The 16,019-nt window shown below is 35.9% G+C and overlaps 1 protein-coding gene across 1 annotated transcript in view; it reads left to right on the forward strand.

The window, feature by feature from the left end:
* Positions 1 to 16,019, forward strand: part of LOC123543719 (eIF-2-alpha kinase GCN2-like) — a 64,319-nt gene that overhangs the window by 37,329 nt on the left and 10,971 nt on the right. The window contains exons 19-34 of the mRNA XM_045329791.2: positions 1,995 to 2,075; positions 2,854 to 2,976; positions 3,098 to 3,202; positions 3,535 to 3,702; positions 3,968 to 4,120; positions 4,352 to 4,588; positions 5,296 to 5,493; positions 6,298 to 6,449; positions 7,732 to 7,798; positions 9,476 to 9,592; positions 10,390 to 10,536; positions 11,308 to 11,388; positions 12,859 to 12,993; positions 13,373 to 13,489; positions 14,753 to 14,887; positions 15,345 to 15,431. Coding sequence (XP_045185726.2) covers positions 1,995 to 2,075; positions 2,854 to 2,976; positions 3,098 to 3,202; positions 3,535 to 3,702; positions 3,968 to 4,120; positions 4,352 to 4,588; positions 5,296 to 5,493; positions 6,298 to 6,449; positions 7,732 to 7,798; positions 9,476 to 9,592; positions 10,390 to 10,536; positions 11,308 to 11,388; positions 12,859 to 12,993; positions 13,373 to 13,489; positions 14,753 to 14,887; positions 15,345 to 15,431 — 2,103 coding nt within the window. The remainder of the gene's footprint in view (positions 1 to 1,994; positions 2,076 to 2,853; positions 2,977 to 3,097; positions 3,203 to 3,534; positions 3,703 to 3,967; positions 4,121 to 4,351; positions 4,589 to 5,295; positions 5,494 to 6,297; positions 6,450 to 7,731; positions 7,799 to 9,475; positions 9,593 to 10,389; positions 10,537 to 11,307; positions 11,389 to 12,858; positions 12,994 to 13,372; positions 13,490 to 14,752; positions 14,888 to 15,344; positions 15,432 to 16,019) is intronic.

Below are 16,019 nucleotides of genomic sequence, written 5' to 3' on the forward strand. Positions count from 1 at the left end.
GTAGAAATATAACATCTGTGGCCTGAAGAAGGTATACTAATGACATTATACACAAAGACGTCTAAATGGCTGAATGCACAATCATTTGTATGATAATTAGTTTTGAAGCTTACAGTAGCAATGAAAGATTAACCAGCATGAATATACTTGGGACTTTCTCCATTTTTGTTATCAAGACTGCATTCTTCAGCCTATATGAATGATTATATAGATTCACATTTTTTAGCTCACTCAGGTGAGTTTTTGTGATCGCTTGATGTCTGGCGTCTGTCTGTCATCTGTCACCATTTAGCTTGTGTATGCGATAGAGGCTGTATTTTTCAACTGATCTTCATGAAATTTTGTCTGAATGATAACCTTGATAAAATCTAGGCCAAGTTCGAAAATTGGTCATCTGGGATCAAAAACTAGGTCACTAGGTCAAATAAAAGAAAAACCATGTGTATGCAATAGAAACTGTATTTTTCAATTGATCTTCATGAATTTTGGTCAGAATGATAACCTTGATAAAATCTAGGCCAAGTTCGAAAATGGGTCATCTGGGATCAAAAACTAGGTCACTAGGTCAAATCAAAGAAAAACTTTGTGTATGCGATAGAGGCTGTATTTTTCAACTGATCTTCATGAAATTTTGTCAGAATGATTACCTTGATGAAATCTAGGCCAAGTTTGAAAATGGTTCATCTGGGTCAAAAACTAGGTCACTAGGTCAAATCAAAGAAAAACCTTATGTATGTGATAGAGGCTGTAGTTTTTAATTGATCTTTATGAAATTTGGTCGGAATGATTGCCTTGATCATATCTCGGTCAAATTTGAATATGGGTCATCTGAGGTCAAAAAGTAGGTCACAAGGTCAAATTAAAGAAAAAAACTTGTGTATACGATAGAGGCTGTATTTTTTCAATTGATCTTCATGAAATTTGGTCAGAATGATTGCCTTGACGAAATCTAGGTCCAGTTGGAATATGGGTCATCTGGGGTCAAAAAGTAGGTCACTAGGTCAAATCAAAGAAAAACCTTGTGTATGCAATAGAGGCTGTATTTTTCACTTGATCTTCATGAAATTTTGTTAGAATGATTGCCTTGATAAAATTAGGTCAAGTTTGAATATGGGTCATCTGGGGTCAATAACTCATATCTGAGAAAATACTTGTTTAAACTCAAGAGACCACATTTTTAGTCCAATCTTAATAAAAATTGGCTAAAATATTTGTTTCCATGAAATCACTAGGTTGAACATGTTTACACTTGTTATAGTATGTTTCTCAGGTGAGAGACCTAGGGCCCTCTTGGCCCTCTTGTTCAATTAGTCTTCATGAATTTTTGTCAGAATGATTACCATGATGAAATCTAGACTAAGTTCGAAAATGGGTCATCTGTGGTCAAAAACTAGGTCACTAGGTCAAATCAAATAAAAACATTGTGTATGCGATAGAGGCTGTATTTTTCAATTAATCTTCATGCATTTTAATCAGAATGATTACTCTAATGAAGTCAAGGTAGAGTTTGAAAATGGGTCATCTGGGGTCAAAAAGTAGGTCACAAGGTCAAATCAAAGAAAAAAACTTGTGTATACGATAGAGGCTGTATTTTTTCAATTGATCTTCATGAAATTTGGTCAGAATGATTGCCTTGACGAAATCTAGGTCCAGTTGGAATATGGATCATCTGGGGTCAAAAACTAGGTCACTAGGTCATATCTAAGAAAATACTTGTTTAAACTCAAGAGACCACATTTTTGGTCCAGTCTTAATGAAAATTGGCCAAAGTATTTGTTTCCATGAAATCACTAGGTCAAACATGTTTACACTGTTATGGTGTGTTTCTCAGGTGAGCGCCCTCTTGTCTTCAGATGAGGGGACCAAGTCTTTGGTACTAGGTTTTACCATTCATAAAAAGTTTTGCTTTTAAATTTATTTATGGTCTGGTCAAGGAAAGTCTGAACTGTAGAATTGATGATTAAAGTATGTAAATATTTTTTTTTAAATTTTAGGTAACTGATGCTGGACAGAAGAAAAATGATGACCCTTGTCAAAATGTTGTGTTTTTACCAAAACAGTATCTTTATATACAGGTAAGAATGTTTAAAATTCAGTAGAGAAGGTATTTGCAGATATTACTTGTTAATTCAATTTCTGATATAGTTTTCAGTAATTTATAGTTTGTCATCTTTGTATTGCTTAAGTCTCCTTGTTTTTTTAGTACTCATTGTTCTCAGGGTTGGCTATTGTGGTCAGTCATTCAATCACATTTTCCTTTCAAACAACACCTGAAACATTTTGTTTGAAGTTGATGAAACTTGTCCAGGATGTTCTTTGAATGGTCCTCTGTCAAAGATTTTTGAATTATTTCATTCCGTGCAGAATTCTGGTTGCCATGCCAATCAAAAGGGAACTTTAAAATCTTAAAAACAAGGCCGCCACCTTAGATATTTGGTGTGTAGCATCATCTGGTGGTCCTCTACAAAATTTGGCCCTGTACTGTGGCTCACTTTTTGTACATAGACTAATATAGGAAACACTAATCTTCTTGTGTAAAACCTCAGTTCCTTGAAATTTTTTGTAGTGGTCATTTACTAGGTTTGTTCAAGTCATGCCTCTCCAGTTAAAATTGGATTACTTGTTTTACATTGACTTGTAATTACATTTTTGTATAAGAAAAACTTTAAAAAATGTTGTTTGAATCTGGAAGAGGCAGAGGTTAGACATTTGCTATGCAGCTACATTTGTTTGTCCTGTACAAATTCATTCAGATCATGTCCCTGAGGTCAAAATTAGCCCTGCAGATCTATAAAGGAGAAATCTGCTTAATATCTGAAACCTTGAAGCCTAAGATGTTTAATCTCATTACAGATGGAGTATTGTGAGAAATCTACTTTGAGAAATTGTATAGATGCTGGTCTTTACCTAGATACAGACAGAGTTTGGAGGTTATTTAGAGAAATTGTGGAGGGACTTGTACATATACATGAACAGGTAAATGAAAGAAATGTTTGCATTGTTTGTAAGTAATTGTAAATGTAACATGATTCCAGTATAATTAGAAATACTTTTATATAAGTAACTGAACTGACAAGTACTTTTATCTTTTATCTAGGGTATGATACACAGGGATTTAAAGCCGGTGAACATCTTCTTAGATTCCAACGACCATGTCAAAATTGGTGATTTTGGTTTAGCCACTTCAGACGTAATATCTAAGGTAAATACTTATTAACTTTGAACTAAGCTCCCTAAATAATGTTAAAGCTTTGAAGGAGAAGTTCTTGCAGATTGCTCATCAAGGAAGCAATAATCATGTTCATCTCTGAAGTGAATTCACTTTATGTAATAGAATAACATCAAATCTTGTAGTGCACATCTACTTTTTTATTGTTTCTCTGTCTATGAAGAACTGTTTCATGAAATTGATTAAAACTACTGCTGAATGTAGAGGAAGTAAAGAGAGTTATGACTAATGGTGCTGTTGAGCCTCCTAATGTTTTAGTTCTTTACAACTACATAAAAATTTTCATGATTTTGTATGTGTTTTAGAATAGTCTTAAGGAAGGTGTATTGATGATGGCTAGTGCTGGTGATATACATGACATGTCTTCCCGCTCAGGAAGTCTCGGTGATGGTAACCTGACAGGCCGTGTCGGCACAGCGCTCTATGTCAGTCCAGAAATGATGATCAAACAGAACAGGGGAACATATAGTCAGGTTTGTGTTATTACGTTTTAAGCCAGACGGAGGTTTGAGTAAGTATTAAAAGGAAATTGGTAAAGTATTGGAATATCACATTAGACATTTAGATTGGCCAACTGTTGAAAGGCATCATGAACTTTTCAAATTTCAATTATCACCTTAGAAGATTGATTCCATGACTAAAAATCACAGAAATGATTGAGATGTTCAGAATAGTTAATTCCTTTGTCATGAAAATATATAGAAAAAAACCTTTACTTTTCCCTTTTGTTTTGCACAGAAAGTGGACATCTACAGTTTGGGTGTTATTTTCTTTGAGATGTGTTATAAACCACTACAGACAGGCATGGAGAGGGTGAAAATTCTTGGAGAGTTGCGATCAAAAGATATCATTTTTCCTGAAGACTTCGACCAAACAGAAATGGAAAATCAGGTATTATGTTTTTGAAAATATTTCCAAAATTTAATTTTTCTTTTGTAACAGAATATGACAGTCTTTTATGTTTTTCAATAGCAAAACATCACTTATCATCATTTCAGTGCAAAAAATGGAGACTTAGGTGACTTAATGTTACTTGTTGTTGTATAAATATGTACATGTATGTGTATATATGTACTGACTTAACATAGATTTGTATTCTGTATTTCTCTTTAACAAATCTAGTGCCATATCTTGCGCTGGCTGCTCAACCATGACTACAATGAGAGACCAACATCAAAAGAACTTTTAAAATCTGATTACATTCCACCGTCAAAAATGGAGGAGGCGGAACTCAATGAGGTGTTAAGATCTGCGATATCTGATCCACAGAGTAAATCATATCATCGAATGATCAGCGCTCTCTTCGAACAGACTGTCAGCCTCGCTGATGATCATGTATATGATAGTGATATGCATAAGGTACAATTGTACTTTCTTTATGATGCTTTGAAATGGCTTGCAGGAAAAACCATTTGCAGGGAAAAACAATAATATATTCAGTTTCAAGATTTTTGGTGTAAACTTAATGGTAGGAAAGAAATTAACAAGCCTAAGAAACAGTTTTCTGTATTACATGCTTGTATATATGGTTCTTCCACAGAGTAACTGTTATATTCTTTCTACAATATTCCTATACCAGAGTGATGAAGCCAGACACAAGTAATCTTGCCGTGATCTTTCATAGTATCTGTTAATTTATTTTTATACACCGTCTCGGAAAAAGCGGGGCTTATTATGTGAACACCCATGGCGGCGGCGGCCGGCATCCAAAGCGTGTCTTCTCTCTAAGTTGAACAGTTTCATTGGATCTTCACCAAACTTGCTAACAATGTTTGTGGGCATAATATCTCGGCCAAGTGTGATAACCAGCCAAATCGCCTCAGGCACTCTTGGATTGTGGCCCTTGAATTACTAAAAAAAACTGTGAATTTAGACTTGTCCACACTCTTAATTGAAAGTTTTCATCCGATCTTCACCAAACTTGCTGACAATATTTGTGGGCATAATATCTCGGCCAAGAAAGATAACCACCCAGGCACTCTTGGATTATGCCCCAAGTTTGATGACGGGCGTATTTTGTGACAGTCTGGCACTCTTGTTGTTTATAATTTCTTTGATCTTTTCAGGGAAGTATCTCCATGAAGAATTCCTTGACACAGCACCTTGTGAATGATACTCTAGAGAAAGTCTTCCAGCGTCACGGTGCCATCAAATTGAATACACCGTTACTTATGCCACAACAGAATCTCTATGAGAATTTAGATCACTATGCATGCCTAATGGACCACAGTGGTAGACTTGTAGGTCTACCTTTTGATCTCAGGGTAAGTTACTGTGAATATTGAGGGGCCTCTGTGGCCGGGTGGTTAAGGTGGCTGACTTCGAATCACTTGCCCCTCATCGATGTGGGTTCGAGCCTCACTCGGGGCGTTGAATTCTTCATGTGAGGAAGCCATCCAGGTGGCTCATGGAAGGTCGGTGGTTCTACCCAGGTGCCCACTCACGATGCTCATGATGAAATAATGCAAGGAGGGGCACCAGGGGTCTTCCTCCATCATCAAAGCTTAAAAGTCGCCATATGGCCTAGATTGTGATGGTGCGAAGTTAAACCCAACAAAAACATTGGTAGAGAGAAATTTTGTATCATTTTCTTATAGATGTGGATTTTTTTAGAGAAGGAAAAACAGTTATCTTGTTTTGAAGTCACTGTTTGGAAAAGTTTGTGATGTGTGTAATATAATTATGCTCATGAATACTGATCGTTCCATAGTATATACATGTGATAAAGTTTTATCCTAGGCCTGACTTGCATGCCAAGTATTTAAAAAAGTATTTTATATGACTGCCTCTTAATACTTTTTTCTCTAGTTTGTGGTTTGGCAAGCACGAGATTGTTTGTTTCACTGAGGGTTTTTGTTCCAGTGTGAAATCATATTGGGAAAGGCACCTTGGGTATTTGTTTATCATTGATCTCTGGAGTTAGAGCTACACAACAACTGAAATGAACCTGTTTTAGCAGGAATCAAAGATAATCTAGTTAAATTTGCTGATTGTAACTTTCAGACAAGTTGGTTAACTTAACACTCACATATGGAAAGGATTTATCATGTAAAATGTTTTTTCTGCAGGTACCATTTGCTCGTTTCATCACACGAACAAATACAAGCTACATCAAGAGATACTGTATTGATAGAGTATACAGGAGGAAGAAAGTTGGGGGATTTCACCCTAGAGAACTCACTGAATGTGCATTTGACATTGTCACTGGAAATTCTTTCTGGTAAAATAACTGTAGTTTACAGTAACTTAAAGTCAAGTATATAGAATGTTCTGTTTTTATTTGCTTTAATTCATTATTAGGACTGGAAGTATTTCGATCCACAAGATTGTAGAAAGATATATGGAGGTGATAGCTGGTGTCAAAGCAACTCAATTCAAAGTTGAGATGAATAAAATGAACCACATTTAATGACACAGAATTTGAAGTAGAATGGTTACCTGTCAGAACTAACAAAACAAGTGAAATGTGTTCACCATTTCACAAGAGCCTTAGATTCTTTGCTCAAGTTTGTACTTTACAGGGATACTTTGCAAATATTTATTACTCAGGTATCAAACTTTTTTACTTAAAGGGATACAGTCATCTGACTAATTGTTTACCAGAGTATAAAAAAAAAGAAATACAGTCGAGGTGAACTGGCGAGATGAGGACACACTGTCAGAAATTTTTCTTATTTTTCTGTTACTAAGTGAATTACATGTACTTGGCTCACCAATTATAACACATCTCAGTAAGCATCACTATCTTACTGAATTGTGATTTTGTGTATTGAATTGTGACTGGATACATTGAATGATGACTGTGTAAATTGACTTGTGACTGTGCATATTGACTTTTGACTGTGTATAGTTAATGGTGACTGTGCATATTGACTGTTGACTGTGTATAGTGAATGGTGACTGTATATATTGACTATTGGCTGTGTATAGTGTATTATTACTGTGTATATTGACTGGTGACTGTGTTTAGTGAATGTTGACTGTGTATATTGACTATTGGCTGTGTGTAGTGAATTGTGACTGTGTATAGTGAATGGTGCCTGTGTATATTGACTATTGGCTGCATATAGTAAATGGTGACTGATAACTGTATATAGTGAATGGTGACTGTGTATATTGACTATTGGCTGTGTATAGTGAATGGTGACTGTGTATGTTGACTATTGGCTGTGTATATTGAATGTAGACTTTGTATATTGACTGGTGACTGTATGTAGTGAATGGTGACTGTGTATATTGACTATTTGCTGTGTATAGTGAAAAGTGACTGTGTATATTGATTGGTGACAGTGTTTCTTGACTGATGACTGTGTATATTGACTGGTGACTGTGTATATTGACTGGTGACAGTGTTTCTTGACTGATGACTGTGTATATTGACTGGTGACTGTGTATATTGAATGGTGACTGTGTTTCTTGACTGATGACTGTGTATTTTAACTGGTGACTGTGTATATTGAATGGTGACTGTGTATAGTGACAGGTGATTGTGTATATTTCAGTTTGATACCTGATGCTGAAGTATTAGTTGTTGTGCAAGATATCATCAATGAATTCCCTCCTTTACAGGTAGGCTGCTTTTGTAGCAGTGATTCTTGCAGTTATTATAAACTATCTTAGTGTAAATATTTTGAACTTTGGTATCCTGTATATCTTACTTATCTGGTACAGTAAATTTTTGTTTTACTGTAATGTATTATTTACACTTACTCATAAAAAAAACAAAATGAATTAACACCACAGCCAAAGATGCTTAGTGATATTTTTGTGAAATATCAATCCCCCCCCCCCCCCCCCCCCAGATACGAGATTCATGGGGGGCTATAATGGAGTTGAAAGATATTGTTGGTCCATCATACCACTGTCCATCCATTATTTCTTTCCAGAGACATATCGTCTCAATTGTTTACCACATCAGGATGAGCAGAGCTTATATTGCAGGTCTCTAGATCCAAGATCAAGGTCACACTGGGAGGTCAAAGTTCAGATAGCTTTATTTCAAACGATAATTGATTTTCAAATGACTATACACATAAATGACCACCTTGATGGTATGAAAATTATTCATGATCAGATTCACTAGGTACAAGATTAAGGTCAAAATTGGAGGTCAAAGTTCAAAAACCTTAACTTTCTGTCCTCGGACAGGGAGGTCAAAGGTCAGATAGCTTTATTTCAGACTGTTTGGTTTATTAAATATCAACACATATATGTTCACTATCATGATGAGATTCGTGTTCAATCCAGGTCACTAGATCAAAGTTTTAAGGTCACACTTTGAGGTCAGAAAGTTTTATTTCATGTCTGTTCTATATCTTATATACCAGTATTACTGGAAGGATTTCATCAACTAGCTTCAGTTGTTGACCTCATCAAGACGATGTGAGCCGTGCCATGAGAAAACCAACATAGTGGCTTTGCGACCAGCATGGATCCAGACCAGCCTGCGCATTCGTGCAGTCTGGTCAGGATCCATGCATTTCACTTTCAAAGCCTAATGGAATTAGAGAAACTAATAGCGAACAGCATGGATCCTGACCAGACTGCGCGGATGCGCAGGCTGGTCTGGATCCATGCTGGTCGCAAAGCCACTATGTTGGCTTTCCCATGGCGCGGCTCATATGCAGAGTTGTTAAACATGGTCACTAGGTCAGAGTTCAAGATTACATATGGAGGTCAAAGGTCATGGTCACATTACCTGCATTAAAGTGGTGTCTGGGATTATTAATCACCTTCAATGATAGCTCTAGTTTCTCCATAATAATATTTTATACAATATGAAACACCTCAATTTCATCCAGACTGGATTCTTAAGTACATATATTTGCATGGGAGGCAAATCTCAGGATGATAGGGTCCTTTGATTAGTATATTCATGCTAAGTCAAGTTCTACTTTTGCTAAGGTCAGACTATTTATCAAGCAGTTTAGGAATTATTGCCATGTACCTTATTGAGCTGTTACTGCTAGATTACAACTAGATTACAACTCGTGCAAAATTTGTATTCAAATTCATGTATAGATTTTTGAGTGGTGTGTACTATATTTGGGTATAAAGAACCATCAGTTAGTCAGTTAAGAGCAGTGGTACTAAGATGAACAATAAAGGGCCATCATGGCCCTCTTGCTTGGAGTGGGATATTGTGTTTTCTTATTTTAATTATTTGCTTATGAAATGATATGTAAAAGTACCTATTTGAAAATGGTCAATTATCAGCAGACAAAGGTTGTAATTTTATTATTTCAGCAAAGGAACTACTACGTTAAGTTGAACCATACAGCTTTATTGAGAGCAGTTTTACTACACTATGGTATACCTGAAGATAAACATATCTCTGCATTAGCTACACTGGCAGAAGTAAAGGTATGGTGTCTCACAAACTCCGCATTTTTTTATGCCCCCGGCATCTACTGATGCGGGAGGCATATAGTGATTGTCCTGTCCGTCCGTTTGAACGAGGTTAACCAAATGGGACCGTTTTGTCTAGCATCAATACCCCATACTAGAATGACTTGATACTAATGCAGATGTAACCTGTGACCATTCCTCATCTTCAGACATCACATGACCTCAGTTTGACCTTGACCTTGACCTTATTTTGGACTTAGGTGCAAAATCTATGGACAAGGATGCCACTCAAGCGTTTATTGAACGCAGCTCCTTGTTTTTCGTTTTATATAGGGACATCATGATCAGAAAATTTTAACATTTGGACAGTGTTCTGGTACTGTGTGGTATTAATGATTTCCCACAGTGCCTTTATTAGTAGGTACATGTATAATTTACATGTTGTGTATGTGTGCTTCAATTTTTTTATCAAAAGATGTTTTTAAAACCTGGTAGCAATTGCATATGTGTAAATTAACATGTCAATGGAAAAAAATTGTAAACAGTTTTGAATCCCTTATGTTCTTGTTCATTGTGATAAACTGAAGTTGAGTACTTGGGTCCTTAAAAAACTGATATACTTTTCCACAAAGTTATTCCCCTTTTCTGACTTCTGTATTCATTCATTTAAGTTTTAATGTAAAGGTTTTTGAATAGTCAAGATTGCTGTTTTCTGACAGCTCATGTTTTATAGCTACTTATACTGTGCAGTCTTAATATATTGAAGTAATAGCACATAAACATGATCATAGAGGCATGTATGAATATTCCAGAGAGACAGTAAGTCCAAACACAAGTTATTATCAACATTGTCAGTATCAGACCAGTCAGTCTCTATGCTTATCAACCTGATGGAAGCAGAGGGAGATTTTAGTAAAATAGACAGCATGCTGAGAACCATCACTAAAACCAAAGGACAGGTAGGTCACCTGTAGACCTAATCATAATAATAATGATACAAGTAATAATAAAAATGGAGGCTGCACTGTTTGGAAAGCTCAGTTTTTGCTATACGATCTGTTTTACCAAGTTGTTTTGATACAATCATTTTCATGCAACAGTTAGTCCTGACTTTCAGTTGCATGAAATAAACATTTTAGTAATCCATGAAATATATTTGATTTTAACAAACAGCTGTTGTGTTTGTGATTCAGGGTGAAACATGTGCAAATACAAATGTACTAGTAGCAGTTTTACAAATGTTGAAGGCGGCTTTTTATCGCTGTGTGATAAAGGTTGCTGATTTATTATCCCTTGCTGCTAATTGTTGTGGGTTCGAAACTTCAACAAGTGTAGAACTCTTTCATGCAAGAAAGCCATCCAGCTGACTTGCAGAAGATTGATGGTTCTACCCAGGTGCCATCCTGTGTCTTACACAATGCTCAAATGGTCTTGGGTATTTCTCCTTCATGAAAAGCTAGAAAGCTACCATATGACTCATAAGTGTGTTGGTGTGACGATTTACCCAACGAAACAGACAAATATTGAAAAGCATTGCATGTATGTTCTGTTAGAGGTACATACAGAAGTACAGGTATTGACACTGACCATCCTGCATTGATTGATTTTCCATAATTTCATCATAAATTTGTATGGGTTGTAAGATTTACCAACTATTTGATCACTTGAAAGATTCTTTTGTACGTAAAGTTTTTACCTAAAAATGTATTCTGTACAATTTTTCATGACAGGCTGGCTCCCTGGCTAAACAAGGTTTACATGAGATAGAGGCTGTTATGACAAAGGCTCAACATCTTGGATTGAAATTGCCGGTTTGTGATTCACTGTTTTATGTAAAGATACAAAATATTTTATTATGCCCCCCTTCGAGGAAGGAGGTGTATATTGTTTTGCAGATGTCTGTCGGTCGGCTGGTCGGTCCGTAGACCAAACGGTTTCCAGATGATAACTCAAGAACACTTGGACCTAGGATCATGAAAGTTGATAGAGAGGTTGGTCATGACCAGCAGATGACCTCTATGGATTTTGAGGTCAAGGTCACAGTGACCTGAAACAATTACATGACCAGCAGATGACCCCTATTGATTTTGAGGTAAGTTGGTCTGTTGAGGTCAGTTGGTCAAAGGTCAAGGTCACAGTGACCCAGAACAGTTAAATGGTTTCCATTTGATAACTCAAGGAAGATTAGGCCTAGGATCATGAAAGTTGATTGGAAGGTTAGTCATGACCAGTAGATGACACTATTGATTTTGAAGTCAGTAAGTCATAGTAAGTAAAGGTCATAGTGACCCGGAACAGTTGTACAGTTTCTAAATGATAACTCAAGAACACTTAGGCCTAGGATCATGAAAATTGATGGGGATGTTGGTCATGACCAGCAGATGACCTCTATGGATTTTGAGGTCAAGGTCACAGTGACCTGAAACAGGACTACAAGTTGAGAACTTCAGTAGGTCAAAGTCAAGTTCACATTGATCCGGAACAGTTAAACGGTTTCCGGATGATAACTCAAGAACACTTGGGCCTAGGATCATCAAACTTAATAAGGATGTTGATCATGACCAGCAGATGACCCCTATTGATTTTGAGGTCAGTAGGTCATACGTCAGGGTCACAGTGACCCAGAACATTTCAGTGTTATCTGGATGATAACTCAAGAAAGCTTAGGCTTAGGATCATGAAAGTTGATAGGGATAACTGAATGCATCAAGGGGGTGGGGGGCATTTCATTTTCTACGAACTCTTGTTTCATACACACAGGGTTTGGTTATCATACATTTTAAACAGTCCTCTGTATTTTATACCAAAAAAATAGAAACTTCTTAACACATCATTTCAATAAAACCCTGTCTGCCTGCTATGCTTAGTAGAGAAAGCACAGTTTTACGGATCACAGTGTTATGAGTATGGTAAGGAGTTGAGGCTTATGTTTTCAGTGAAGATTTTTATAAAAGTTTTAGTGTCTGAAATCATTTTGTCTTCCACTGATGATGCATGTGGAGAAGTTGGCAGCTACTTGCCGAGAACAGGTAAGTACGGGACCCAGTGCAGAATCTAGGAACTCTGGTCAGGTTAACTGCCTGCTGTTACATATCTGAAATACTGTAACAGTTTAAAAAGGCGATAAACCCAAAAGAAACAACATTAATAAAGCCACTTAAATCAATCATGCAAGGCTGAATTATTACTTGGAGGTAAGCTTGAATATTCACAAATGAAGTTATTGCAGGTTTTTATGAATGACTGTATTTGTAGTTGAGTGAAAGTTGTGTATATTTCAGGTGAAAGTAAATGTAGGCTGGATCTACAGTATGGATATGTATAATGGAGTGACGTTTCAAGTGGCAATAGATATGGTGAGAAAGAAGAAAACTGTCTCGGAAGTTCTTGCAACTGGAGGCAGATATGATGTTCTTGTAAGTTTATGTTTTTCCATACTTAGGCTTATCAAATTAGAGTTTTATGAAAAACTTTACTTGTTGGAAAATTCAGGTGTTTGTAGTTAAGTTCTTATCATTTAGGGATCTATTCTGGCAGAATTCTGTAAAGTCTTGATTTAATATATGTGACAATTTTTGTTGAAATACATGTGATTAAACGTTAAGCTGAGAAAAAGATATTTGCACAAAATATGAAATGAAGGCCGAAAATTAAGGTATGTGTACATGTATGTAAAGATATTAGAACTTCAGCTCAAAGTATTTGCAAAGTTTTAATATAAGACATTTTGTGTATTATTGATATATAAGAGCTCTGTAAAGTAATTTTTTTTTAAATCAATTGTGTTCATTTCAGATGAAACAGTTTGAGCCACAACACAGTATATTAACGCCAAAAGTATGTAAACAGTCTGGTGTGGGTGTTAGCGTTGCATTTGAGAAGATTGTAACAGCCATGTTAGACCAACCAGAGGTATGTCATTGAAAAATATTTACAAGGTTTATTTAATTGAATCTAGAAATATCTTGAACTACACTAATAAATATGTTTGAAACGTTGCACATTTAGTCAGTTTTGCATGTAGAAAATTAAGTATAAGTTACTGTTTTGTGTTCATAGTGCTGTGCTGATACACAATAACCTACTTGTTGCTTTATCAGTGGAAGAGACAACTAGTTAGCAATTTATCTACAAAAATGCTGTGTTTTGAATGTCATTTCTATCTCCTTTTCGATTTAATAGTGTGATTTTTACTATTAACTGTTCATTCAGTTTGAAAAATGAGTTCTGACTGACCTTGTGTATGAAGTTAAAGTGCTGCAAAAGATAAAAATAAATAAGTATATCTGTGAAAATAAAAATTGACAAAACTTCATGTTCTATCAGACTTGCTTGAACACTGTAAATGTATGTCATGGATTATATGCATTATTAAAATTAGTTCTTCGAAACAAAAGTATTGACTTTAAGCGATCTCTTTTTCTGACCCAAATGTTATAGCACTTAACTCATTGTTTTATCAGATGTTATCACCAATGTAGTAAATATCTTTATTTTTTTTGTCTAGTATAAAATAGACATGTCCACTGAAAGTGCAGCAATTGACATTTGAGCCGTGCCATGAGAAAACCAACATAGTGTGTTTGCGACCAGCATGGTTTCTCTATTTGCAATAGGCTTTGAAAGCGAACAGCATGGATCCTGACCAGACTGCTTAAATGCACAGGCTGGTCTGGATCCATGCTGGTTGCAAATGTACTATGTTGGTTTTCTCATTGCGCGGCTCATTTATTGGTTCTGGTTCATATGATATATTGATAGTTGTAGGATATACCAGAAGTATTTTTCCTATGGCTACTTGTACTTAAATCAGACTAGAATTTTGTGCAAAGAATCCTTTAGCAGAGCAGTATCCATGCAGATTTTTTTGAAATTTGAAGTTCTGTGTAGAAGATTAAGTACCTATGAAAGGAACCTAAGTAATCTTGGACTACTGTGAAATTATTGATATTCATGGAGAACAATCTTTTGTGGATTTCATGGTTGTGCCAGTCCATAAATTAAATTAAATCCCAAAGAACAAACAACATTTGCATTCATTTTATCTTAAAAGGTTTAAATCCACAATTCTTATCCCCATGTAATATTAATTTTTGCTCAAACCATGAAATTTCATGCCCATGAAATTAGATGATTTTACAGGAATTGGAAAATATAAAATTGTTAAGTTTTCAGTTTCAGCCACCGAGTGCATATGATGTATTAGTGTGTACAATAGGTCATAAACCAATGGAGAAAGAGAGAATGAATCTAGTCAGGGAGCTATGGAGTGCTGGATTAAAGACTGAAATTTTACATGATACACTTGAGGTGTGTATAACAACTGGCTAGCAATTCATACATAAATCATATGTTTAAGATCTGTTGAAAACAACTAAATGTAAACAAGTTAAAGTAAACATGTATTGTCTGGTTTACATAAAAAATTTGATAATGTTTTCTTTCATGTGTTAAAAATGATTTGAAATTCTTTCCATAATGTGATAAGTACCAACTACTTTATCACAGTTCCAGCTTGATTCACTGTGAAAATTACTATGTAAACTTTGGTTCTAGCTGAGCAGACTGTTAATATTTGACGTGAGTTTCTTCCACAAAAGTGATGCCAGGTTTGTAATATTGATAAAGTTGATCTTTGTTCAGTGAATGCTTAAAACTGAAGCGCCTTAGTAGATGTTTCATGTCTTACCAGCAAGTTGTTTATACATTTTGAATTATATTTCTGGTATCAGTGCACATTAGACTTAGTATATTTGTTTGTTGACAGGGTCAGGAAGAGATTCAGGATTACTGTAGAGCCCATGGTATATCTAATCTAGTCATATTGAAGGACTCTGAAGGATCTAATGTTAGGGTATGTCTGTTTCACTGTTTTCAGTAATTTCCTGTTTTCTTCAAACCATTTTTATGCCCCGCTTAGAAGGAGGAGAATATTGTTTTGCAGATGTCGGTTGGTCAGTGGGTCCGTAGACCAATCCGTTTCTGGATGATAACTCAAGAACGATTGGGCCTAGGATCATTAAAGTTGATAGGGAGGTTGATCATGACCAGCAGATGACTCCTATTGATTTTGAGATCAGTTGGTCAAAGGTCAAGGTCACAGTGACCGGGAACAGTTAAATGGTTTCTGATTGAGAACTCAAGAATGCTTAGACCTAGGATCATGAAAGTTGATAAGGAGGTTGGTCATGACCAGCAGATGACCCCTATTGATTTTGAAGGTAGTAATTCAAAGGTCAAGGTCACAGTGACCCGGAACAGTTAAACGGTTTCTGGACAATAACTTGTGAACCCTTTGGCCTAGGATCACGAAACTTTTTAGGGAGGTTAGTCATGACCAATAAATGACCCTTATTGATTTTAAGGTCAGTAGGTCAAAGGTCAAGGTCACAGTGACCCAGAACAGTTAGACAGTTTCTAGGTAATAAATCGAGAAGGCTTG

Source organism: Mercenaria mercenaria, chromosome 1, assembly GCF_021730395.1.
Source record: "Mercenaria mercenaria strain notata chromosome 1, MADL_Memer_1, whole genome shotgun sequence".
NCBI lineage: Eukaryota > Metazoa > Mollusca > Bivalvia > Venerida > Veneridae > Mercenaria > Mercenaria mercenaria.